This window comes from Gopherus flavomarginatus, chromosome 3 (genome assembly GCF_025201925.1).
Source record: "Gopherus flavomarginatus isolate rGopFla2 chromosome 3, rGopFla2.mat.asm, whole genome shotgun sequence".
NCBI classification, from domain to species: domain Eukaryota; kingdom Metazoa; phylum Chordata; order Testudines; family Testudinidae; genus Gopherus; species Gopherus flavomarginatus.
This window is the reverse complement of record NC_066619.1, coordinates 347,556-374,047: the sequence shown is the minus strand read 5'-3', so window position 1 is coordinate 374,047 and position 26,492 is coordinate 347,556. Positions and strand designations below refer to the sequence as shown.

The 26,492-nt window shown below is 51.8% G+C and overlaps 2 protein-coding genes across 9 annotated transcripts in view; one reads left to right on the top strand and one right to left on the bottom strand.

Annotated features, from left to right (window-relative positions):
- Positions 1 to 20,174, top strand: part of LOC127046532 (gamma-secretase subunit Aph-1b-like) — a 36,563-nt gene extending 16,389 nt beyond the window's left edge. The window contains exons 2-7 of one of the 5 annotated variants that reach the window (XM_050943700.1): positions 440 to 610; positions 14,626 to 14,699; positions 15,242 to 15,364; positions 17,912 to 18,039; positions 18,657 to 18,780; positions 19,099 to 19,219. In XM_050943700.1, coding sequence (XP_050799657.1) covers positions 440 to 610; positions 14,626 to 14,699; positions 15,242 to 15,364; positions 17,912 to 18,039; positions 18,657 to 18,780; positions 19,099 to 19,136 — 658 coding nt within the window. In that variant the 3' untranslated portion in view covers positions 19,137 to 19,219. Of the gene's footprint in view, positions 1 to 439; positions 611 to 14,625; positions 14,700 to 15,241; positions 15,365 to 17,911; positions 18,040 to 18,656; positions 18,781 to 19,098 lie in introns of all 5 variants that reach the window. The other 4 variants (XM_050943699.1, XM_050943698.1, XM_050943703.1 and 1 more) reach the window with 4 other exon arrangements.
- Positions 20,175 to 21,355: 1,181 nt separating this feature from the next.
- Positions 21,356 to 26,492, bottom strand: part of CA9 (carbonic anhydrase 9) — a 35,484-nt gene continuing 30,347 nt past the window's right edge. For all 4 annotated transcript variants that reach the window (XM_050943637.1, XM_050943636.1, XM_050943638.1 and 1 more), the window contains 4 exons: positions 23,144 to 23,167; positions 22,412 to 22,447; positions 21,988 to 22,081; positions 21,356 to 21,677 (listed from right to left, as the gene is read on the bottom strand). In XM_050943637.1, coding sequence (XP_050799594.1) covers positions 21,611 to 21,677; positions 21,988 to 22,081; positions 22,412 to 22,447; positions 23,144 to 23,167 — 221 coding nt within the window. In that variant the 3' untranslated portion in view covers positions 21,356 to 21,610. The remainder of the gene's footprint in view (positions 21,678 to 21,987; positions 22,082 to 22,411; positions 22,448 to 23,143; positions 23,168 to 26,492) is intronic.

Below are 26,492 nucleotides of genomic sequence, written 5' to 3'. Positions count from 1 at the left end.
TACAGGGCCGGGGAGAAATGTTACCTGTTCTCCCTAGACACACCCAACGGGGATCTCCTCACTGGGTGCTTGCTTGGGTCATTGCACATGGCCTCCGGCCCCGTTGCCCGATTGTAATGCTCCTCGGAGCCCCTAGCTGAGAGCGCCTGTGTGAGCAGGCTCATGGGGCAGGCCCCAGGACAGGCACCTGTGGCCCCACTCTCAGCAGATGGGAAGACAATGGAGCTCTGCAGATGTCCACCAGCTGAGACGCCTGCTGCAGGCATCCACACCTCTCCCCACCCCTAGCTCTGTCAAGCCTGACCCAGCTGGGAGCTGCACTCCACTGATGTGCAGATAGTGGGGCCCTTTCCACACTGCCCACCCAGGGGGCTATCTGGAAGCAGACAAGCAGTGTGGTGCTGCATGTTCCAAATTGGCCTGTCTCTTTCTCTTTCAGGGCCTTTTTCTGGTTGGTCTCCCTGCTCCTGTCATCGTTAGTCTGGTTCATTGCAGTTAAAGCCAGTGACCCAGGGGATGAGCCACTGCAGAAGGGCCTCCTGATATTCGGGGTCCTGTTCTCTGTGCTCCTACAGGAGGCCTTTCGATTTCTCTACTACAAGTTGCTCAGGTAAGGAGTGGGGTGCGGTGCCTCACACTACCTGCCTTTCTAGACTGTCAGTCTGAACTGTAACTGCGCTGCCTATTGCACAAGCCAGGACTTTGACACTCACCCTGCTGCCCCACCCCGCTTGTCTGTTTGATCCACCTGATGTCTCTTGTTACCTATTCAGACTGTGAGGTCTTTGGTGCAGGAACTGTCTCTTGTTTTTGTTATAGGTGTTTAGAGCCCCCAGCACAAAGAGCCCTGATCTCTCGCCTCTAGGTGCTCCAGCAATACTAATAGTAAATAGAATCATAATTGTGATTACATTCATCTAGTTTAAGGCCAGAAGGTCCATTAAATAATCTAGTCTGAGCTCCTGGGTAGCACAGCCCACTGAATTTCCCCCAGTTCCCTCTGCATGGAGCCCAATAACTTTTGTGTTTGGCTGAAGCAGCTTCCAGAAAGACATCCAAGCTGGATCTGACTCCAAGAGCTGGAGAATCCACCACTGCTCGTAGGAGTTTCTTCCAGTGGTGGTTCAGCTTCACTGTTAGACATTTGTGCCTAATTTCTAACCTGAATTTGTCCAGATTCAGCTCCCAGCGTTGGTTCTTGTTCAGCCTGTCTCTGCTAGATTAAAGAGCACTTTGGTATGTGGAGGTTACTGACACACTATAAGCAAGTCAGCTCTCCATTGTCTTGTTGATAAGCTGGAGTTGAGGCTGAGACTAGATCCCTGTTCATTTAACGCAACGTTCTTACGAGTGCTGCTTTACCCCAAAGGGAAAAAGCCAAGAAATTAGCGTAGTGGAAAAATCCAGCGTGTCTGAGACTCTGGCAATGCTTACGCTGCAAACAACCCAACCCCGACCCAGCACTCCTCTGCATCCCGCTAGCTTCCCTACTACAGCAGTGCCCGGGTGCTTGTGCATGCCTGAAATTGACCATTATCTAGGTGTCTACATGGGAGCGGAACTCTTGAACTTTTGGCCCCTCTCACCAGGCGCTGCTGACTGTCCCAGTGCGTTCAGGACAGACATGGAAGAGCTGGTCTCCACTTTTGCCTTGAGCATGTGATCTCTGTCCAGTACTGGGAGGGTGAACAGTGCAGAGGGAGGTATGCAGCTCCGAGTGGGCTGGTGGAAGAGGTCTGAGTCTGTTGTGGACCATTTGTGATGGGTAATACAGGATCGGGGATGGATTGGCTGAGTCACAGGCCAGGATGCTACATCCAAGCACTGGCCACAGTGGTCTTGCCTCTTCCCTAATGGCACTGACCATCACCCTCCTCCGTGGCTACCCGGGGTAGGCAGACTTCCATCTTCAGTACTGGCTTAGGCATGCTGAGGGCAGGTGGGTGAAGGCGGGACTCCACAGGGAGGAAGCCGGGTGTCTGTGTTGCAGTAAGGGTGAGAGGACCAGCAGAGAGGGGCAGAACTGTGCAGGTCTTGATGGGAAGAATGGCTGGATTACTCCATTGCTGGGAGGTGCCGGCACCATTGTAAACTCAGCTTTGTGAACATGGTAATGTGTATTGAACATCTGAGAGACTGGGGCTGACTCTGATGTCCTCATGCAGCTGGGGGTGGGGAATTTTGCTTTTCCCTGTAACAGCGCACCCATCTATCTAGTAACTGGACGAGAGCAAAGCGCTGCCCTCTGCCAGTTCCCCCCATCCTGCACGGACCCCCACCCCCTCAGCTGAGCTCCCCGGGCCTAAAGGAGGGACGCGCTGAAGAAAGGGTGGAGTCGCTTGTGGAGGTGGAGGTTACAGCTTGGGCGAGGACTTCTCCTGAAGGGACTCTTCACGTTCTCACTTAGGGATGCGGCCAGAGCACTCTCCACTTCATCTATTCCTGACTGCCCCTTTGCATCATGGGCAGTGGGTGTAATTAGAGCAGTCCTCAGGCATCTTGAATTTATGCCAGGGACTGGTCTGATCCCTGGTCAGTCCCAGTTTCTGGGGACTGCAAAGGCTGTGCACAGCCACCTTCCCCTCCCTTCTAGCCCAGATCCGTAGGTAGAACAAAAGCATGGGGTGGTGGGGGAGGGGATGGCTTGAAGGTGACTTCAGGGCTCTGCCTTAAACCCTGACTGAGCTTGTAGAGGTGACAGGCAATGTGTGAGATGGCATTATGCCACCTGTTATCGTTTGGGCTCATTCTGTGCTAAAAGGCTCAGACCCAGGTAAAGAGCAAGGAGGCAGTTTCGTAGAAGTTTGGGATCAGATCTTAGCAGCAGACAGTTTGTGTTCTTTGGATTCTGGTCTTGGGTTCAGGGTGCTCCTGTGACTCCCACTCTGGAGGGGGCGATACCCTGGCCTTGGTGGTTCACAACTCCACTTTTATAGAGGGCCTCTGGGGTGAGGATGGGCAGCAGCAGCCCCTCTCTTCACCTGGTCTGACACCCAGATCTGCATCAGGACTTGGTTCTCAGGGTCCTGATCTGCATTCCCTACAGTAGCCAGTAGGTGGTGATTGTGTATTACAAAAGTTCCATGTTTCCATCAGGGGAGATGGGGTTCTGACTGCAAACGATTTGATCCTGAATGTTTGCACAAGGTGCCTCTGGCCTTGGCCCAGAAGCACAGAGTCACTCTGCTGGGAATTGTGTCCCTCCCTTTGTTTATAACCCTGAGTCACCGTCAGAGATTGGCAAGGCTAGAACGGGCCATTATGATCATCCAGTCTGACCTCCTGCATAGCACAGGCCAGTGAGCCTCGCCCAGTGATTCCTGCATGAAACCCAGAATGTCTGTTCCATGTTGGCAAACTGTTGGGAAGCTGGCCCTGCTTCCTGGACTCTGCAGGGTTGGTTCCCTGTGTGGATGGAGCCGTGAGGCAGGTCGGCCCTGCAACTCTTCCAGTCATTCTTTCCCTGACTCTAGTACATCGGATTTGGATCATTTCACAAACGCTGTTGAACTCAGCCTTGCAGCCCCTTGGTGCAGGGCAGTATTAACTGCCCGTGTTAGCAGGTAGGAAACTGAGGTAGGAAGTGGTGTGTCGGAGGACAACCACTAACAGACCCCAGATCTGACTCCCATTCCTGGGCTTTAGCCTGAAGGCCATCCTGCCTCCTGTATAATCTGCACAGAAAGTCCTTGCATTTGTGCATCTTGAAACCCCTTGGAGCCTTCAGCTCAGGCCTCATAAACAACTTCCAGTCAGTGCAACTCTTATGTGGCTTGCTTGGCCTCATCCTCTCCAGACACTCCCTGACAGGAGAATCCAGGGGATGCTTTAGGCAAATTGACATTGATTTGCAGGAGGGAGGAGGCGCAAGTGCCCTATTTTAAAGAGACCCCTTCCCCCCCATCCCAGACACAAGGGACTGCTGTTTCCTTATGCATGTTCCCAGGCATGTGCAATCTGCTCTGAAAATCAGATATAACCCTCAGACCTCTGGCCAGCTGCCAGCACTGCCCTGATCTGGGTAAAGTCTGGGCCCCACCCTCAGTGAATCACCAAATAAAGAAATCAGTTTGCAAACATCTAGAAGATAATAAGATAAATAACAACATGGATTTATCAAGAACAAACCGTGTCAAACCAACCTGGTAGCTTTCTTTGACTGGGTAACCAGCCTTGTGGATGGGGGGAGGTGATAGACGTGGTATATCTTGACTTTAGTAAGGCTTTTGATGCTGCCTCGCATGACCTCCTCATAAATAAACTGGGGAAATACAGCCTAGATGGAGCTACTATAAAATGGGTGCATAACTGGTTGGAAAATTGTTCCCAGGGAGTAATCATTAGTAGTTCAGTCATGCTGGAAGGGCATAACGAGTGGGGTCCCACTTGGATCACTTCTGGGTCCGGTTCTGTTCAATATCTTCATCAATGATTTAGATAATGGCATAGAGAGGACACTTATAAAGTTTGTGGATGATACCAAGCTGGGAGGGGTTGCAAGTGCTTTGGAGGATAGGATGAAAATTCAAAATGATCTGAACAAACTGGAGAAATGGTCAGAAGTAAATAGGATGAAATTCAAGAAGGACAAATGCAAAGTGCTCCACTTAGGAAGGAACAATCAGTTGCACACGTACAAAATGGGCAATGAGTGCTTAGGTAGGAATACTGCGGAAAGGGATCTAGGGGTCATAGTAGACCACAAGCGAAATAGGAGTCAGCAGTGTAACATTGTTGCAAAAAAAAGCAAACATGATTCTGGGATCTATTAGCAGGATTGTTGTAAGCAAGCCAGTCAGCCTCACTTCAGTCCCTGGAAAAATCATGGAGCAGGTCCTCAAGGAATCAATTTTGAAGCACTTCGAGGAGAGGAAAGTGATCAGGAACAGTCAGTATGGATTCACCAAGGGCAAGTCATGCCTGACTAACCTAATTGCCTTCTATGAGGCGATAACTGGGTCTGTGGATGAGGGGAAAGCAGTGGATGTGTTATTCCTTGACTTTAGCAAAGCTTTTGATACGGTCTCCCACAGTATTCTTGCCAGCAAGTTAAAGAAATATGGATTGGATGAATGGACTATAAGGTGGATAGAAAACTGCTTAGATCATGGGACTCAACAAGTAGTGATCAATGTCTAGTTGGCAGCCAGTATCAAGTGGAGTGCCCCAAGGGTCAGTCCTGGGGCCAGTTTTGTTCAATATCTTCATTAATGATCTGGAGGATGACGTGGACTGCAGCAATTTTGCAGATGACACTAAACTGGGAGGAGTGGTAGATATGCTGGAGGGTAGGGATAGGATACAGAGGGACCTAGATAAATTAGAGGATTGGGCCAAAAGAAACCTGATGAGGTTCAACAAGGACAAGTGCAGAGTCCTGCACTTAGGATGGAAGAATCTCATTCACTGCTACAGACTAGGGAATGAGCGGCTAGGCAGGAGTTCTGCAGAAAAGGACCTAGGGGTTACAGTGGACGAGAAGCTGGATATGAGTCAACAGTGTGCCCTTGGTGCCGAGAAGGCTAACGGCATTTTGGATTGTATAATTAGGGGCATTGCTAGCAGATTGAGGGACGTGATCATTCCCCTCTATTCAACATTGGTGAGGCCTCATCTGGAGTACTGTGTCCAGTTTTGGGCCCCACAGTACAAGAAGGATGTGGAAAAATTGGAAAGAGTCCAGGAGAGGGCAACAAAAGTGATTAGGGGGCTGGAGCACATGGCTTATGAAGAGAGGCTGAGGGAACTGGGATTATTTAGTCTGCAGAAGAGAAAAATGAGGGGGGATTTGATAGCTGCTTTCAGCTACCTGAAAGGGGGTTCCAAAGAGGATAGACCTAGACTGTTCTCAGTGGTAGCAGATGACAGAACAAGGAGTAATGGTCTCAAGTTGCAGCGGGGGAGGTTTAGGTTGGATATTAGAAAAATCTTTTTCACTAGGAGGGTGGTGAAGCACTGGAATGGGTTCCCTAGAGAGGTGGTGGAATCTCCTTCCTTAGAGGTTTTTAAGATCAGGCTTGACAAAGCCCTGGTGTGACATTTATTGACCTAATCTGGGACCATATAGAATATGGTTGCAACCAAAGTCCTGTAGTGGCACCAAATCTTGTATAAAGGGGGTCAAATGAGGTGTCTAAGACCAGGTTATAGGTTGCTGGTTATGATTATGCTGTCTGTATGCATGTGTCATTTTTGTAGTTGAAGTTATGTATTTTGGCTCTATGCTGTCTGTACTTCAAGCTTATGCTATGCTTCTGGGTGACATCCCAGACAAGTTGGTGTTAGCTCTGCCTAGCCTGTTTGATGGCCTATTAAGCACCATGAGCTATACAATTGACCCATTGAGAGAAGGCAGATATGCCTTGTAACTCAGCAGAGTATGCAGGAACTTGGTCATGTGACTCCAGACTCCATTTTGCTGTAATTTTCCACAGTAAGAACAAACAGGTGTTCTTACACCTGGAAAAGACTATAAAAGGCTGATGCCTCATCTCCATCTTGTCTTCAGTCCTGCTTCTAACCTCTGGAGGGACTTTGCTACAAACTGAAGCTCTGAACAAAGGACTGAATGACCCATCCCACCTGGGGATGTACTCCAGAGACTTGATTTAAACCTGCAGTTTATTTAAACCTGCAGTTTATTCTATCACTGCTACAAGCCTGAACCAAGAACTTTGCTATTACTGTTTGTAAATGATTCCATTTAACCAATTCTAGCTCTCATCTATATCTTTTTTTCCTTTTATGAATAAACCTTTAGATTTTAGATTCTAAAGGATTGGCACCAGCATGATTTGTGGGTAAGATCTGATTTGTATATTGACCTGGGTCTGGGGCTTGGTCCTTTGGGATCGAGAGAACCTTTTTTTCTTTTTTTTTGTTCATAACCATTTGTCCCCATGACACTGGTGGTGATACTGGGAAACTAAGGGAATTGCTTGTGTGACTTGTGGTTAGCCAGTGGGGTGAGACCAAAGTCATCTATGTCTGTCTGGTTTGATTTACCTCTAGAGGTGGAAAAACCCCAGCCTTGGGCCAGAACTGCCCTGTTTAAGCAATTTGTCCTGAACTGGCACTCTTAGTTGGGTCCCACCAGAACCGCATCGTTACACCTGGCTGGGATGATTTAGTTGGGGATTGGTCCTGCTTTGAGCAGGGGGTTGGACTAGATGACCTCCTGAGGCCCCTTCCAACCCTGATAGTCTATGAAGACACAAGAAGTCATTCTTCCACTCTACTCTGCGTTGATTAGGCCTCAGCTGGAGTATTGTGTCCGGTGCTTGGCGCCACATCTCAGGAAAGATGTGGACAAATTGGCGAAAGTCCAGAGAAGAGCAACAAAAATGATGAAAGGTCTAGAGAACATGAGCTATGGGGGAAGATTGAAAAAAAATTAATTTGTTTAGTCTGGAGAAGAGAGGACTGAGAGGGGACATAAGTTTTCAAGTCTATAAAAGGTTATTACAAGGAGGAGGTAGAAAAAACTGTTCTTCTTAATCTCCGAGGATAGGACAAGAAGCAATGGGCTTAAATTGCAGCAAGAGTGGTTTAGGTTGGACATTAGGAAAAACTTCCTAACTGTCAAGGTGGTTAAGCACTGAAATAAATTGCATAGGGAGGTTGTGGAATCTCCATCTTCAGGGATTTTTAAGAGCAGGTTGGACAAACACCTGTCAGGGATGGTCTAGATAATACTTAGTCCTGCCTTGAGTGCAGAGGACTGGACTAGAAGACCTCTCAAGGTCATCTAGTCTATGATTCTATTTCCCATCTACCTTCAGGGCGTCAGAGGGCACCAGGAATTGATGATGCCTGCTGGACAAACGTTGCCTCTCAGGCTGCAAATCCTCTTTCTTTGCATTTTGAGAATGGGGCCTTGTGTGCAGCTCTATACACAGCATGAGAGACGGTCCCTGCCCCAAGAAGCTGACAGTCTAAGCCAGGCCTGCACAACTCGTAAAGCGGCGAGGGCCACATTACTCCGAAGAAAACAGCTGAGGGCCGAAACCCCCCGGCCCTGCGGAAACACAGATCCCCCCCCCCCCCCCCCGGCCCAGTGGAAACACTCCGCCCCAGCACCGCCCAGCCCTGCAGAAACAAACCCTCCTTTCCCGGTGCCACCCCACCAAAACAGCTGTGGGCCAAAAAGGAAGGTTGGGGGTGGGGAGGTGAAACTTGATTTTAAATCAACCAGGGGCTCCCAGCTGAAGAGCTGGCTGGGAGCCCTCAGGGTCAAATTAAAGGGCCCGGGGCTCCAGCAGCTGCGGGAACTCGGAGCTTTGTGGGGCTGGGGCAGGGATTTAAAGGCCCAGAGCTCCTGCTGCTGACGGGAGCCTGAGCCCTTTAAATCCCAGCCCCAGCGCATCCGCTGGAGCCACTGCCGAGATTCAAAGGGCTCTGGGCTGCCCGTGGCAGCGGGGAGCCCTGAGCCCTTTAAATCTCAGCTGCGGCCGAGAATCTCTGCGGGAGCCCTGAGCCCTTTGAATCCTGGCCACGGCAGAGATTTAAAGGGCTCTGGGCTCCCCACGGCTGTGAGCAGCCCAGAGCCGTTGAATGCCATCCGCAGCTGGCAGGGCCAGCTTTAGGGAGTGCAGGGCCCAATTCGAGCATTTTCGGCGGGGCCCCAGCAGGGATGACTGGAAAAAAAAAAAAACGTTTAAAAAAAAAAAAAAAAAAGCCTTTCATTTCTTAACAACCGTTTCCCTGTAAAAAGTTCTGCCACAGAATGTATTTTTTGTACCAATAGGGTTACCATACATCCGTATTTTCCTCCTGGATGGCAATTTAAGATCCAAAAAGCCTGACATGTCCGGGAAAGTACAGATGTATGTTCACCCTACCTAAAGTTCTTTTTTAAAAAGATGTGTCTGAACTAGAAATGAGCTCCGCCACTCCCTGAGCATGTGCTAGGGTGCACATGTGAGTCCCAGTTGCTCCCTGCCCACCTCATTGAAGCAGGTGTGCAGGGTTACTTCCCTGGGAACTATAGGGCACCAGTGCACATGGGCCTGGCTGGAGGTAGAGGGGGAGGTTGCTGGAGGTAGGGTCTTGCTGCAGGCTGGGCAAGGGGTGTGGGGCAGGCTGGAGACAGCGTGTGGGATGGGCTGGCTGGCTTCAGGCAGGGCCACGGGGGGGTGCAGCATGGGTTGGCAGGGCTGGAGACAAAGGAGTGCAGGACTGGCTGGCTTCAGGCAGGGGGGTGTGGCAGGGGTTGGCTGGAGACGGGCTGGCTGTGGGCAGCGGGTGCAGGGCTGGCTGCAGACAGGAACTGGTGCAGGCAGGGCAGGAGGTGCGGCAGGGGTTGGCTGCAGGCAACTGGTGCAGGTACAGGGGGTACAGCCCATCCTGTATGGTGAGTGCCCCCTCCTCCTGCCTCCCCCACCAGGGTATCAGTAGCAGCCCGTGGCTCAGGAGCTATTTAAAGGGCCTAGGGCTCCCCTGTTTCCACTGCCCCAGCCCTGTAAATAGCTGCAGGAGCCCTGGGGAAGTGGTGGAGCTCCGGGGGCTATTTAATGACCAGGGCAGCAAAGGCATCTGGAGACCCTCCCCGCTACCCCAGGGCTCTGGGGACTATTTAAAGAGCCCGTGGCTCCCCTGCTTCTACCGCCCCAGCCCTATAAATAGCCGAGGGAGCCCTGGGGAAGCGGTGTGGCTTCAGCGGCTATTTAAGGACCGGGGCGGCAAAGGCAGCTGGAGCCCCGGCCCTTTAAATAGCCTCCAGAGCCCCCTACTACTCCAGGGTTCTGGGGGTATTTAAAGGGCCCAGGGCTCCCCTTCTTCTACCGCCCCGGCCCTTTAAATAGCCACAGGAACCCTGGGGAAGTGGTGGGGCTCCAGTGGCTATTTAAAGGGCCGGGGCAGTAGAAGTGATGGGAACCCCAGACTTTTTAAATAGCCCCCACAGCCCTACCCCAGGGCTCCAGCAGTGGTGCTCTGGTGGCAATTTAAAGGGCCTGGGAGCCACAGGCCTTTTAAATTGCCCCTTGGGAAAGCTGGACCACCCCGCTACAGCGCACTGGCTTTTGCCGGTACACCATACTGGGGGTTGGGCATGTGGCCCTCTTAGGGGCGGGCTGATTCAGGGGAATTGGTTGAATTGGCCTAAAGCCGGCCCTAGCGGCTGAGATTTAAAGGGCTCTGGGCTCTCTGCGGCTGCGGGCAGCCCAGAGCCTTTTGAATCCCGGCCGCGGCTGGGATTTAAAGAGCTCTGGGCTCTCCGCCGCTGCAGGCAGCTCAGAGCCTTTTGAATCCCGCCACGGTCCGCACAGTGAGCCTCTGCGGGCCGCATGTTGTGCAGGCCTGGTCTAAGCAGACAGAGGGGCACCGTGAAAGGAAGTGACCTGCTCGTGGTCGATATACGTCTGTACCAGCTAAACATAGGCAGGGATGGGGTCCAAACGAGCTGTGACCACTCACAAAGGAGAGCTTGAAGTCATCGTGGGTAGTTCCCTGAAATCTTCAGCTCAGTGCACAGGAGAGGCCAGAAGGGCAAACAGAATGTCAGGAGTCATTAGGAAAGGGATAGAAAATAAGACAGTAAATAGCGTAATACCAGGGTTATTAGATAAATCCGTGGTTTGCTCACACCTTGAATACTGCATGCAGTTCTCGTGACCATCTCAAAAAGGAGATAGTGGAACTGGAAAAGCTTCAGAGAACGGAAACAAAGATGATCAGAGGTATGGAACAGCTTCTGTACGAGGAGAGTTTAAAAAGACTGGGACTGTTCAGCTTAGAAAAGAGGCAACTAAGGGGGGGATCTGAGGGAGGTCTATCAAATCCTGACTGGTGTGGAGAAAATGAAGAAAAGGGACATGTTATTTACCTTGTTGTGTAACACAAGAACCAGGGGTCACCCAATTAAATTAACAGGCAACAGGTTCAAAACAGACATATGGAGGTACTACTTCACACAAGGCTAGGGGATGTTGTGAAGGCCAAAACTATAACTGGGTTCAAAAAGAACTGGAAAAGTAGGGTAGGTCCATCAATGGCTATTAGCCAAGATGGTCAGTGATGCAACCCCATGGGTCACCCTAAGCCTCCGACTGCCAGAAGCTGGGGGGGGGAATGGGGGATGGATCACTCCAGAATTTCCCTGTTCTGTACATTCCCCTGAAGATCTGGGATAGGCCACTGTCAGAGATAGGGCACTGGGCTAGATGGATCGTTGGTCTGATCCACATAGCAGCGCTTATGTCACAGAGAGGCCAGAGGCAGAGCTGGGAATAGAGCTCAGGTGCCTGAAGTCCAGCCCAGTCTCAATCCCTCCAGCTTTCTTGCCAACGACACTCCTGTAGCTCCCTTACTAGCCATCTCTGAGCTCACTGGGGCAGGCTGGAATGTGGGGGCAGCAGCTTAATTGCAAACAATTTAGCACAGAGAATGTGGGTTGGTCAGGACTGTCTGGGAGAGGCATCCAGGTTGGTGGAACCTCAGGAAAGCTGTGAGGAGGGTGGGGGGAAGCTGGGGTGGAGCAGGGCTTGGGGATGATGATGATGATTCCAGGGCACACTGCATAATTTAAGTCTGACATGGTACCCAGGACACAGAATCTTGCTAAATATGGCCAAGTTCATAAGCCTAAACCAGATGGCAGTGAGGGGCCCGGCCTGGCTCTAAACACAGCAACCCCATACCACAGCATCTCCCTGTTTGGTATCAAAAACCCTTTCATGCCTGGGCTAAAACTGCGTGGCCCAGCAAGGTAGTGTCAGAGCCAGGCCTAGAATCCAGGATTCACAGCGTTTGAGCCAGAAGGGATCATTAGTCTGACTCCCCTGCAGAGTGCAGGCCAATGTCCAGCCACTCCTGTGCTGAGCGATTTTACTGTCAGCCATTGATTCTTTTCTACCTTTCTCGGCTCGATTTAAAGAGCCCTTTAGTACCTGGTATTTTCATCCCATGAGGGTCCTTAGTTGCCTCTCAGTCTTTTAAACAGATTGAGCTCTTTATCTCTCGCTGTATGGCTTTTTTGCGGCTCTTGGATTATTTTTGTGGCTCTTCTCTGCACCCTCTTAATTTTTCAACATCCTTCTAAAAATGTGAACACCACAACTGGATGCAGTAGCGGCCTCACCAGTGCAATATAAAGAGGTAAAATCACTTCCTCCTCGCTAATCACCTGTTATACATAGGTGACCACAGTGGTCTCCTCTTCCCTTAGAATCTATGACTCTATCTGACCTTCTGCAGAGCACAGGCCAGAGAACTGCCCTGAAATAATTCTAGAGCAGAGCTTTGAGGAAAAACATCCCATCTCGATTTAAAAATGGTCAGTGATGGAGAATCCACCAGCCCTTGGTGAACTGTTCCAATGGTTGTTTAACCTCACTGTTAAAAAAGTTACGCCTTATTTCCAGTCTGACTTTGTCTAGCTTATACTTCTACCCACTGCATCGAGTTAGACCTTTCTCTGATAAATAGAAGAGCCCATTTATTAAATATTTGTTCCCTATGTAGACACTTGTAGCCTGGAATCGAGTCACCACTTAACCTTCTCATTGTTAAGCTAAATAGATTGAGCTTCTCAAGTCGATCACTGTAAGGCAGGTTTTCTGATGCTTTAATCATTCTCCTGGCTCATCTCTGAAACCTCTGCAATTTATCCACATTTTTCTTGAATTGAGGACACCAGAACTGGACACAGGATTCCAGCAGTGGTTCCAATAGTGCCAAAGACAGAAGTAAAATAACTTCTCTACCCATACTCGAGATTCCCATTCTTGCCTCCCAGGATCACATTAGCCCTTTTGATCACATCACCACACTGGTAGCTCATGTTCACCAGATTATCCACCACACCCCCCAGATATTTTCCAGGGTCACTGCTTCCCAGGATAGAGTCCTCCATTCTGTAAGTGTGGCCTGCATTCCTTGTTCCTAGATGGATACATTTACATTTAGCCATATTAAAATGAGTATATTGTTTGCTTGCACCCAGTTTACCAAGTGATCTACATTTCTCTGTATCGGTGACCTGTCCTCTTCATTATTTACCACTGTCCCAATTCTTTTTTGTCATCTGCAAAGTTTATCAGTGATGATTTTGTTTTCTTCCAAATCATTGATAAATAGTTAAATAGCCAAGAACCAATCCTGGTGGGACCCCACTGGAAACAGTCTCGTTCAGAGATGATTCCCTATCAGTTAGCCAGTTTTTAGTTCGTTTTAATGTGGGTCATGGTTATTTTTTAGGCTTGTACTGGGAGCTCAGTTCAGTTGCTTATCCCCTATGACCCCTAATCCTTTAGATTCACTACTTTCCAGGATACAATCCCCCATTCTGTAGGTATGGCGTGCATTCCTACATGACTGTATTAAAATGCATTTTGTTTGAATGGGCCCAGATTACCCTATGCGACTGCCCTGTCCTCCTCTTTATTTACCATTCTGCCAGTCTTTGTTATCAGCAGATTTTATAAAGAGTGATATTTATATTTCCTTCTAGATCCTTTGATTAAAAAAATGGAGTAGCATCAGGCTTAGAACCATACCAGAAATGCCCCATTCAGTTATGATTCCCTCTTGACAGCTGCAACAGAGCCACAGAGCTTTGGAACAGTCCCTTGGAGGAGCCCATCAGTGGGCTGGACCTCCTGGGCGGGGGTCTCACTCTGAGACTGGACCTCTGGGCCTGCAACCTCCCTGCTTCACCTCGTGAGCTCTGCCCAGCAAGTCCCACTGAGACAGACCCTAGTGGAGACCTGTCCACTCCGCAGGGATTAATGCACCTCGCCTAGCATCTGCTGTGACACTCACCCAGCGCTGCCAGAACAGTCGGGTGACAGGGTCTGTCCGTCACCTCTACACAGCACAGGGAGCCCTCAGGGTAGCCCAGAGAAATGACGGTTGGAGCATCCTCCAGTCTGGCCAGCCCAGAGCCCAGCCACGCTGTAGGGAATCCCTTGAGGCAAGCTCTGTGTCTCTCTCTGTCTGATCTCGTAGATCAGACTCCAGGTGAGAACCCAACTCCTCCCAGATGCCAGCTCTGATCCCCCCTGATTTCACACTCCCAGTCCTTTGATCTCCAGCTGGGGAATGTTGCCCAGCCTCCCTGCTGAGAGATGGGGAAATCCCAGTCCCACTGGGGCTTTGGTCACTGGGTGTCAACATCTGAAGGATTGGATTTGCCATTGTTTTTCTCAGATGCCCCATTGATGTGGGGCCTAAAGCCCAGACAGTTTGATGACACCCACCCCTCTGTTCCTTTGTCTGCCCTGAGAGTAGACAGCCCTTTTCCATCCGCTTGGCAACCATGGAGCACACAAGGGAAATGGACTCACAGGACTCCTAAAAATATTACAAAATATTCCCACTTTCTCAAAACTCCCTTCTGAGATCTGTCAGCCAGCTCTATATCTGTTTAATTTATGCTTCATTGGTATTGTGTAGAAGTAATTTTTTAATCAGACTATTGTGCGGTGCTAAATCAAACATCTTGCAAAGATCCAAGTACAGTATGTTACACAATTACTGTTGTCAGCCAGCCTAGTAATCCCATCAGAGAATGAAAGTCCTGGCTCCCAGCACCATGGTCTGTGTGCACCCATGATGTCGCTTTGCCAGCCCCATGGGCAGCCGCACACTGGGGTGTTACTGGGGCTCTCTCCTTTCTCTGTCCAGGAAGGCAATCGAAGGGCTGGTGGCCCTCAGCGAAGATGGCTGCTCCCCAATTTCCATCCAGCAGATGGCATATGGTATGTTCCTCAGTGGGGCAGGGCTGACTCCAGCCTGAGTGGTGGGGACATGGGATGAGTCATGGTCCCCAACGCAGTGCCTGTGGGTGTCATGGTGCCCGCCAGGGTATCTAAGTGCGCTCCTATACTGGCTGGTGGACAAGCATCCGCCGAAAAGCGGCGTCACTGCCGAAATGCTGCTGATTTTCAGCAGCATTTCGGCGGTGATGCCTCTTGACGTTGCTGCTTCTCTGCGGCATTTTGGCGGATGCTTGTCCACCGGCCGCGGTCCTCGGTGACTCGTTTTCCGGCGCCCGCCACGCAGAAAAGATTGGGCACCGCTGGGATGAGTGGAGGTAGCATCTCCTAGAGAAGGGGAGTGGGTCTTGGGGAAAGGAGGTTTCTCACCAGGGATCCCTCCGAGTGGAGGCAAGTGTTATGGGGTCCCTGTGCAGGGCTGTGGGGGAGGCCTCTGGGGTTGGAGACAAGTCATGGAGCCTCTCTGAGAGTCTCTGGTTCTAACGTCCCTGGGCTCAGCAACACGTGTTTTCTCTGTCCCACAGTAGCTGGCTTGGGCTTTGGGCTCATGAGCGGCGCCTTCTCCATGATTAACCTCCTGGCAGATGCACTGGGGCCTGGCACTGTGGGGATCCATGGAGACTCGCAGCTCTACTTCCTGACCTCGGGTGAGCAATGGGCCTACAACCCCTGCACCATCTCCCCACCAACTGTGCCCTAGAAAATCTATGGATAGTAATTCCATGCTCTAATAATAAGAATGTAGCACTAGCGATATACTACTGACCACCTGACGAGGATGGTGATAGTGACTGTGAAATGCTCAGGGAGATTAGAGAGGCTATTCAAATAAACTAAATAATAGAGATTTTCACTTTCCCCATATTGACTGGGTACATGTCACTTCAGGATGGGATGCAGAGATAAAGTTTCTGACACCTTAAATGACTGCTTCTTGGAGCAGCTAGTCCTGGAACCCACAAGGGGAGAGAGAATTCTTGATTTAGTCCTAAGTCGAGCACAGGATCTGGTCCAAGAGGTGAATATAGCTGAACCACTTGGTAATAGTGACCATCATATAATTAAATTTAACATCTCTGTGGCAGGGAAAACACGACAGCAGCCTAACACTGTAGCATTTAATTTCAGAAAGGGGAACTACTCAAAAATGATGAAGTTAAACAGAAATGAAAAGGGTCAGTGCCAAAAGTGAAATCTCTGCAAGCTGCATGGAAACATTTTAAAGGCACCATAATAGAGGCTCAACTTAAATGTATACCCCAAATTAAAAAACACAGAGAACCAAGAAAGTGCCACCATGGCTAAACAACAAAGTAAAAGAAGCTGTGAGAGGCAAAAAGGCATCCTTTAAAAAATGGAAGTTAAATCCTAGTGAGGAAAATAGAAAGGAGCATAAACTCTGGCAAATGAAGTGTAAAAATATAATTAGGAAGGCCAAAAAAGAATGTGAAGAACAGCTAGCCAAAGACTCAAGAAGTAATACATTCTTTAAGTACATGAGAAGCAGGAAGCTGCTAAACAACCAATGGGGCCACTGGATGATCGAAGTGCTAAAGGAGCACTCAAGGATGGTAAAGCAACTGCGGAGAAACTAAATGAATTCTTCGCATCAGTCTTCACAGCTGAGGATGTGAGGGAGATTCCCAAACCTGAGCCCTTCTTTTTGGGTGACAGATCTGAGGAACTGTCCCAGATTGAGGTGTCATTAGAGGAGGTTTTGGAACAAATTGAAGAACTAAATAGTAATAAGTCACCAGGACCAGATAGTATTCACCCAGGAGTTCTGAAGGAACTCAAATGTGAAATTGCACAGGTACTAACTGTGGTTTGTAACCTATCATTTAAATCAGCTTCTGTACCAGATGACTGGAGGTTAGCTAATGTGATGCGAATTTTTAAAAAGGGCTCTGGAGGGGATCCTGGCGATTTCAGTACTGGGCAAATCAGACATGTGGATGAACACGATTTGTTGGAGAAGAGTCAACATGGTTTTTGTAAAGGGAAATCATGCCTTACCAGTCTGCTAGAATTCTTTGAGGGGATCAACAAGCATGTGGACAAGGAGGATCCAGTGGATATTGTGTATTCATATTTTCAGAAAGCCTTTGACTAGGTTCCTCACCAAAGGCTCTTAAGCAAAGTAATCTGCCACGGGATAAGAGGGAAGGTCCTCTCAGGAATCAGTAACTGGTTAAAAGATGGGAAAGGGCAGGAATAAATGGTCAGTTTTCAGAATGGAGAGAGGTAAATAGTGGTGTCCCCCAGGGGTCTGTACTGGTACCAGTCATATTCAACATATTCATAAATGATCTGGAAAAAGGGGTAAACAGTGAGGTGGCAAAATTTGCAGATAGTTAAATCCCAGGCAGACTGCGAAGAGCTGCCAAAGGATCTCTCAGACCTGGCTGACTGGGCAACAAACTGGCAGATGAAATTCCATGTTGATAAATGCAAAGTAATGCACATTGGAAATCATAATCTCAACTATACGTATAAAATGTTGGGGTCTAAATTAATTGTTCCCACTCAAGAAAGATCTTGGAGTCCTTGTGGGTAGTTCTCTGAAAACATCCACTCAATGTGCAGTGGCAGTCAAAAAATTGAACGGAATGTTGGGCATCATTAAGAAAGCAAGAGGAGATAAGAGAAAATATCATGCTGCTGCTATATAAATCCATGGTATGACCACATCTGCACACAGTATTCAAGATGTGGCCACGCTGTCTCAAAAAAGAGATATTGGAATTGGAACACACACAAGAGCGGGTTGCAGCTCTGCTTCCCGATCTCAGTGAAGCAATGGGTGTAGCAGTCCCTCCCCCCGCCCCCCACCTGCACTGCACCCAACCCATGTCTTCTCCCCACTCCTGCCATGTCTCCACTAACACCACCACTGACCCTCTTCTCACTCACACTGCCCCCCGACCACTGCCTCCTCCTCAAGGCACCCCACTCCCACATCCCCTTGAACTACCTGCCTACTGCCTTCCCACACCTTCATCACCCATGGACATCCTGCTCACACCCCACCCATCCCCTCATCACCACTGCTCCCCATATCAGTGCCCTACGCTGCCCCTCAGGTAAAGCCAGTTCTCACCCTCTGTTGATGGTGCCCCACTCTGCCATGGCATTGACTCTGCCTGGGGCAGCCTCGCCATCCTGGCCGTGACTGCCTCTGCTCCTCCTCACAGCCTTCATGACCATGGTGATGATTTTCCTTCACACCTTTTGGGGAATCCTCTTCTTCCACGGCTGTGAGACCCAGCGCTGGTGGGAGATGGTGGCCGTCATCTTCACTCACCTCATCGTGTCAGGATTGGTGAGTGTGGGCAAGGCAAACCGGAGACATGGGCAGCTGAGCAGACTGCTCCTACACCACTGTGTCTCTGCTGCCTGAGTGCAGCAGGGGACAGGGTGGGCAGTTCTGGGCCAGGAATTACTATTTGGCAGGTGTGGGCGGGGGGGGCCCTCAAGATGTGGGCCCTGTCAGGATGGGTACCGCATGCACAGACAGCCAGTCCCTGCTCGCAGGAGAATCTTGGTGTTCCCCCATGACCGTTGCTCCAGGGAATCACTTGTGGGACCCTGCACGAGTGCGAACGGCTAGAGGCAGCCTCCAGGTACTGACGCCTGCCAGTGAGAGACATAGCACGCTTGCACTTCAAACTCCAAATGCTCCAGAGGAGCCTGCAGGACCCCTAGTTCTGTGGGGCAGTGCTGTCCTGCTGCAGACCAGAGAGGCACTGTGGGCACGCCAGCCCCACACCCCTCAGAGCACTGTGCCCCAGCCAGGTGCAGAGCCAGGAGTGTCAGAGAAGGAGGTTAGAGCACTAAGGGGGCCTGAGGCTCTTGGGGAGGCCAGCTCTGGCATAACTGCCTCGGGGGCTTCTCCCGGCTCGTCCCCTCCTCTCACTCTGTTTGCTGCTCTCCTCCCAGACGTTCTGGAACCCCCTGTACCTGGGCAGCCTCGTCCCCTCCTATCTGCTGATGTTTGCCACAGCTGCATGGGCCTACGTCCTGTCAGGAGGCTGCACTCAGAACCTGCTCCGGTCCCTGCAGGGTGAGTATCTGGTCCAGCCCCACGTCCAGAGGAGGAGCCCTGCCGAGGCCCTGCCTCTGAGGGGTAGGAAAGAGCATGCCCGGAGGGGCTACTCCCAGTGTTAAGGAGGACATGGCCTCCTTTGATCTGAGCCCCTTCAGCAGAGATGTTAACGCTTTCCTGGCACTAGCAAGTGGGGAAACACCCCAATCTGGGGCTATTCATCAGGGTGATCAGGGTGCTGCCCCTTTTCTGTGAGAATAGGACGGGAAATGACCTGCTCTGGAACCCTGTAAGATTGGTACCTGAATTCACTCCCTCGCCTTTGCTTCTCCATAGGGCAGCAGAGTGAGACAAGCCCCCAGCCAGGATCCTGAGGGTCCATCAGGAGCTCTCCCCCTCAGCTGCTCCCTGCCTGCCCTGTCCGCCCTCTGGTGCTGTCAGCTGGGACCTACAGTTGCCTTCTCATCATTTCTCTCTTCTGTGATCAGGGGACCCCCATTCCTCCCTGCTGGAGGCAGGTGTCCGGGGGCTCCTGCAGCCAGGGAGTAGCCAGCAGACTGTCTGATAGCCTGGGGCTGCTCACCCTGTCCTACCAACCCCTCTCCCTCCATGCTGTGGACATGAACTGGTTTAGCCCACCGTTGAAAGACACATGGTGTGAGGGGTTCTACAGAACTCACTGCGCCTGCCCCACAACCAGTGTGTGTGGGGTGGGCGCTCTCTGCCCCATACAGAGGGAGTCCTTCTCAGCCCCAGAAGTCTGTGATCTGGCCAGCAGTGGGCTGGGCTGAGGGGCAAGTGAGCAGCACTGGCCTGTGGACATTTGCCAGGATATATCAAAGGGCCAAGCTGGGGATGTTGGGCATTAAGGAGCTGCAACGTCCTTTCCCCTTGCCCGGGAGTGGCTGTATCACGGGACTGAATTCCCAGCCCTGGCCCCGAGTGCCTGGCTGCTGGTAGGGGACAGACTGCCAGGTACTGGCCTGGGAAGGTGGGTGGCATTCATGTGGGAAGTGCAGGACAGATGGGGGGCAAAGGATGAGGCTGACTGGATGCCCAGCACTGGCATGGGGAGGGAGGAGGGGATGAGTAGGGACAAAGGACTGTTGCTAAAATGCTGGTATGGGAAGCGGGGTGCAGGTGGTGCTGGCACAGCATAGCTGGTAGCTGCATGACTCCAGCAGAAATGCTGGGAGGAGGGGCGGTCACAGAGGTTTATCAGTGACCCTGCCCATCTCTCTGGTGGGGTGGATATGAGGCGCCTGAGCTGGCACCAGCCCTGGGGATGTGGGGTGTAATTGGGAGCAGGGAGCCTGGTAGCCGTGCAGAGGCGCCAGGGCTGAGCGCCAAGACTGGCTGAGTTTGTAATGGGCTTTTATATCAATAAAGAGAAATACCAGCCTCAAAGAGAATTTGTGTGTGGCTGTGGGGGATGGGTCCTGCGCATGCAGTGCACCCGCCATGCCGGGAGTGGGAAGTTGGGGTAATACCCAGCTCATATGCAGTGTTTCACGGGTACAGGCAGGGTCGTTATCCTTGTTTTACAGCTGGGGAAACCAAAGCACGGGCACGGAATTGACTTGTCTAAGGTCACCCAACAGGCCAGTGGGGAAGCCTGGCTGTTCTGAGCCCTGGTCCAGTGCTGTATCCACTCAACCACACTACCACTGTCATTGGGAGGGGAGGTTTGTAGATAGTCAGGGGAGGGGGAGGAGAGGGGGCTGTGTCGCTGCAGGGAGGGGGAGGTCTGGCTTATTTCCCTTGGGTCCTTGTTCGTTACAGAAGTGCTGCAGGGACTCCACATGGCCATTAGGTGTCAGTCAGTACCACGGCCTGTGGTGCTGGCATCGAGTGGGTGAGTGGGGCTCTGGTTGGATGTTGCCAGGTGGACGCGGGGCTCCAGGCTGGCACGTTAACAAGCCCCACTGGAGGGTCACAGGAAGCTGGGCACTGGCTTCCCCTCTCTGGCTGGGCAGTGGCTGTCTAGCCTCTGCTGCTGCATGCAGGGTGTCTGGTTGCTGAGCCCCAGGGGGCAGGCCGGTGGCCATGGGAACCCCCCTCCCACCTGTAACAGGCCTCATGGCAATTACTTCTCCTGGCTGAGCTGCACTTGCCTCTGCAATGCAGCCGTGGGCAGAGGGCAGAGCAGCTGCATGAGAGCTCAGGGTGGGACAGGAAGGCAAAGCCCAGCTGCAGCGACCCCCATGTTGGGATTGGCCCAGGTTGCTGGAGCCTGTACCCTGAGAGTTGGGGGAATGTCCCACTGGTTCTTTACTAACCCCAGGCAATGGGACCATCAAGCTGGTTCCTGCACCCCCAGCCTGGCGAGGGGGGACACATCCCCTGCTAGCCTGTAACAATCACCCCTTGCTAACTCCCACGCCTGGGGCTTCCTGGCTGCTCTAGCTGGAGCCATCCACTGTGCTGCTGTGGGCAGCTGGTCCTGCACAGGGGTGCTTCCTCGCCCCGGTCTGGGGTATCTGCATGGGGCAATCCCACAGCAGAGGCAGGGCTGTCACTGCAAGGGTGGGAGGGCCCTGGCCCCCGTGGGCAATAGCTCCTGCAGCAGAGGCAGGGCTGGCATAGCAACCGGTTTTTATTTCATTTATTTTATTGTATCTGTGAAAGGGGCAGAGTTTTTCCCCTCCGTCTCTGCTGAGCCTCAGTGCAGGTAACCAGGCCTCAAGGAGTGAAGGCCCCAGAGGAGGGGCCCCTGCTGCTCAGGCCCCCCGGTGGGGAGGGAGGGCGTACTGGGCTGGCCGCAGGTGGCAGGGTGTGGCTGGCTGAGCCCGAGGATGCGTGGACTGGTCTACATTCCATGTGCCTCGCAGGGCAGCAGGGGCAGCATCTACACCGTGTTCTCATCTGTGGTGGCAGCTGTGTAGATGATGTTGGGCTTGGGGTGAGAATCCGGCCTGCAGGGAAGGGAGAACAGTAGGGCATCACCTGCAGCTCCCTGGCAGCCTCCCTTCTGCATTATGGGGCAGGTGCTCCCCACCCCACCCCCTGGCCAGGGCTGAGCACTCTCTGCCTACACACAGGAGTAGCTGCTACCAGGGGGGCTGCGACTCTCCCAGCCTTTGCAGGGTAGGGCACTGGGGGGGCAGCGTTGGAGAATCATAGACTGGCGTTTCAGGAGGGAGGGAGGGAGAAGGGTGGGGGAGTAGGAGTAGTTCCTGCATACAGGAACACGGGATTGGAGTATGTCAGGCTCCCAGCTCTCACCTCCTGTTCTGGCTCCGCTGCCTGTGGATGTAGATGAGGAAGGCCAGAGCCGTGACTGCGAAGAGAGCCCCAAAGAGACCGGCCAGCACGTCCGCTGCAGACACAGGCGAGTGAGGGGGGTTAGGCACCAGATACAGACAGGGAGGGAGAACTCTAGCCTTGGGAGAGTGGGACCAAGCCAAGCGATGCTCCCAGGGAGGGGAGGAGGAAGTTAGTGGCCCTGAGCAGGGCTGGGGTGCCACAGCACAGGGACAGGGAGAGGCCAGGAGAGCCAGGGCAAGGGGGGTGAGTTGACAGAAGCTGGGTAGCCCCAGGCTAGGGGAGGCTATGTGGCCTGGGGCAGGAGGTAGAGGTAGCAGAAGCTGGGTGGCCCTAGGCCAGGGAATTGGGGGGAGGCCAGGGCAGCCCATCCGGGAGTACTTACCAGTTTGTAGGGCAAAGCCCAGCTGTTTTTCTGAATCTAAACATGAAACATTGGCAGGGGCAGGGGGAGAAACACACAGCAGGTGAGACTGGGCAGGGACAGGTGCCAATATCACAGGAACCACCATGACCCCCCACCCCATGTACAACCCCCCCCCAGCCCACTGTCCAGCCATCATGTGCCCACTAAGCCTACCCCCCCCATCCTATCCCAGTATGCAAGCCTGCCCCGGCCCCCCCCACCCATCCCAGCATGTGGTCACTGAAATCTGCGCACACCCAATCTCTGTGTGCACCCACATCCCCATGTGCAGTGCCAGGCTCTTTCCTAGCACACAGCCAACTCCCCCCTCCCCCCAGCATGGTGTGCCTTAGGGAAGCAGGTACCATCCCACCCCACCCCGCGCCACTGCCCTGGCCTAGCGGCTAATCCAAGTGCCCTCCCCCTACAAGCTGGTGTTCAGGCAGCAGTTCTCAAACTTGTACTGGGGACTCCTTTCACATAGCAAGCCTCTGAGTGTGACCCCCCCACACACTAAATTAAAAACAACTTTTAATATATTTAATACCATTACAAATGCTAGAGGCAAAGTGGGATTTGGGGTGGAGGCTGACAGCTTGTGACCCCCCATGTAATAAGCTCCTAACCCCCTGAGGGGTCCCAACCCCCAGTTTGAGAACTCCTCTTTTGCCTCCCCCATCCTTGGGGTGTGGGGCCTGGGCCCAGCCTTACCTGCGCATGGTGGGCAGCCAGCACCTGCAATAGAGGCAACACTGTGAGCAGGCCCCCGGAGGGCGTGGGAGGGGGGACGGGGCTGGCTGCAGCAATGAACAGGCGTACCCTGTCACAGTGTGCTGCCCCCTTTTATTTCATCTTTGGTAAAACAACTTTGAAGAGTAACTGCCTCCAGCAGAGCTGTGATTGTCCCCCACCCCCATGGCTGCCCCTCTCCTTCCAGCAGGGACATTCTCCCCCTCTGCACACAACCAGCCCCAGCAATGCTACTGCTTTAAGCCCAGCTAATTGGTCCTTCGGCATGGCTCAGCTGCTCCCTGGGGCTTGGCCTCTGCTCCATTTCTTCCTCGTACTCAGGTGAATAGGGAATAGTTCAGGGAATCCCAGAGCCCAACTGGGAACATCTCACGCCCACAGCGATGCCTCCATCACACACACAATGGCACTGGGAGACCCTCACACACACCCTCCCCGGGGGGGGGCCCGGTTCGACAGTCCTTTGGCCATGACCATCACCAGTCTAGCCTCTGACAGAGCTCCCTTCCTGAGAGACCCCCCTGCCCACGCCCAGCCAGCAACACAGCTTGGGAAATGCTGGTTCCCCTGAGCTAGGCGTGACAAAGAGAGAAGCCCAGATCTCCAGCAACGTTCCCAAATATGCCTAGCACGTGAGGTGCCCCCCGCTTCCCTCCAGCAGCTGTGCTGGCTGCAGGGAGATGGAAAGGACAGAGATGGGAATCTCAGTGTCAACCCCTGGGGCTAACGAGCCAGCAGGAGCGTGATACCGTCCAGGAACATCGCTGGTGCTTGCCCCTGCAGCATCTTTGGGGGCAGGAGTCACAGGGGGAGCCCTACCACATGTGCAGAGATTACACGGACTTCAAACAACCCACAATTCAGGGGCCTCTTAGAAATGCCTGTGCCCGACCCTCATGGAAACCTCCACCCAGTGTCGGCCCACCTTCAACATGCACCCTCTAGATCGTGTTATACCTTTGTCCGCTAGACTGACAGGCCATCTATCAGCAATTTTCTGTTCCCTCTGCCGGTACTGACGGACTGTGATCGTTACCCTTTAACTTCATCTTTGTTAAGCTAAAAATGACTTTGCTCCAGTTTATCACTATAGGACAGGGTTTCATCATTCTCGTGTGCCTGTCAACCCTCTCCAACTTTCATCCATCCTTCAAGTGTGGGCACTGGCACTGGACACACTATTCCAGCAGCGGCTGCATCAGTGCCAAATACAGAGATAAAATAAACTCTCTGCCCCTACTCACGATTCCCCTGGTTATGCATCCCAGGGTCACATTCGCTCTTCGGGGCCACGCTATTGTACTGGCCCCTCATGTGCAGCTGACTCCCCACCACAGCCACCCTCAAGGCTTTTCCAGTGTCACTGCTTCCCAGGAGTGAGTCCCCTGCGCAGTACATGCAGGTTGCAGCATGTGATCCTGCATTGTTCTGTTACTAGTTGTACACATACTGTGTGCTTGCGCCCAGATTCCAAGCAATCCCCCTCCCAGTGTCAGTGGCCTGTGCTCTTCATTATTTACCACTGCCCCACCAATTTTTGTGTCAAATTTTATCAGTGATGATGTTACATTTTCTGCTAGGTAATTGATAAAAATGTTAAATAACATAAGGCCAGGAACTCATGACTGTAGGACCCCACTGAAAACCCACCTGTTTGATGATTCCCAGTTACATTTTGAGATCTATAAGTTAACCAGTTTTTAATCCAGCTCTCTAGTTCCTCACATCCAGACTGAGTCTAAGTCTCGCAGCTTTTTTTGCAAAACATCACTAATCCAGCTGTGTGCCATATTCACTGTATATCATGCTAGTTCAGGGGTCGGCAACCTTTCAGAAGTGCTGTGCTAAGTCTTCATTTATTCACTCTGATTTAAGGTTCTGCATGCCGGTAATATGTTTTAACGTGTTTAGAAGGTCTCTTTCTATAAGTCTATAATATATAACTAAACTATTGTTGTATGTAAAGTAAATAAGGTTTTTAAAATGTTTAAGAAGCTTCATTAAAATTAAATTAAAATGCAGAGCCCCGCGGACCAGTGGCCAGGACCTGGGCAGTGTGAGTGCCACTGAAAATCAGCCTGTGTGCCGCCTTTGGCACGCATGCCATAGGTTGCCTACCCCTGTTCTAGTTTTTTAATCTAAATGTCCTGTGGTACCAAGTCAAATCCCATACAGAAGTCTGGCTGTTGTCATCAGTATTTACCACGGTCATTTGACAAGATCCATTTTCCATAAACCCACTTTGATTGGCATTGATTATATTACACACACTCCCTTTAATTCTTTATGAATCCAGTCCCATATCAGCTGCCCAATTATTTTGCCCAGGAACAACGTCAGCCTGATAAGCCAGTAATTACCTGGGTCATTCTGTTTAACCTTTTCAAACAGTCACACGCCATTAAATATTGGCACAATCACTCTCACCGCTAAATATTTGTGCCTTAGTGCTAGTCTGGATTTGTCTGGCTGCAGCTGATAGCCATTGGAGCTCGTTCTGCCTTTGTCTGGTAGAATTAAGAGCCCTTTGTTCCTTGTGTAGGTAATTGTAGAATGTGATCAGTCACTTCTTAGCCTTCTTTTGGCTGAGTTTATTTAGTCTCTCTCCAAAGCAGATTTTCCAGATCTTGAACACTCACAACTCTTCCCTGAACCTTTTCCTATTTTCCAACATCCCCTTGGCCTCCGGAGCCGGACACAGTGTTCAGCGATGCCATATGCAGAGGTAATAGCACCCGGCAGGCAAGGATCAGGTTTTGTTACCATCATGCTGGGCATTCCTGTGCCAGTGTTCATCTGCCATAATCACTGAGTCCTTCAAGTGATAAAGGGCCTCAAAGGCCAAGACCAGGAGTTCAAGGCTGTGGCACTGGGCACTGGAGAGCATGGCAAGAACTCAGGGTGGGTGCAGGGGAGTGCCCAGGTCCCAGAAAGCCCAAACAGCCTGAAAGTGCCTCATGGACAAAGTGTGAATGTTGTTTATTATTCTAGTGCCCATGTACCTAGAGCCCTTTCCACTCAAGAGAAACCGTCCCACCCCACTTGCCATTGCCAGAGCCCAGGGCCCCTCTAGCACTGGAGAGACCTCCACCCACACAGCCTATCACCCCCCAGCCACCACCAGAGCTCAGGCTAGGACAGTCCTCAAGCCAAACCCAACACGAGACAATCCCAGCACCAAAGCCCAGACGCCCAGCAGAGGCTCTGACTCCGACTGGCCCTAGGAGAGCCCTTCCCAGCAGCTGTGCTAGATGCAGGGAGATGGGAAGCACAGAGATGGGAGAACCAGTTCCAGCCACCAAGGGGAGCG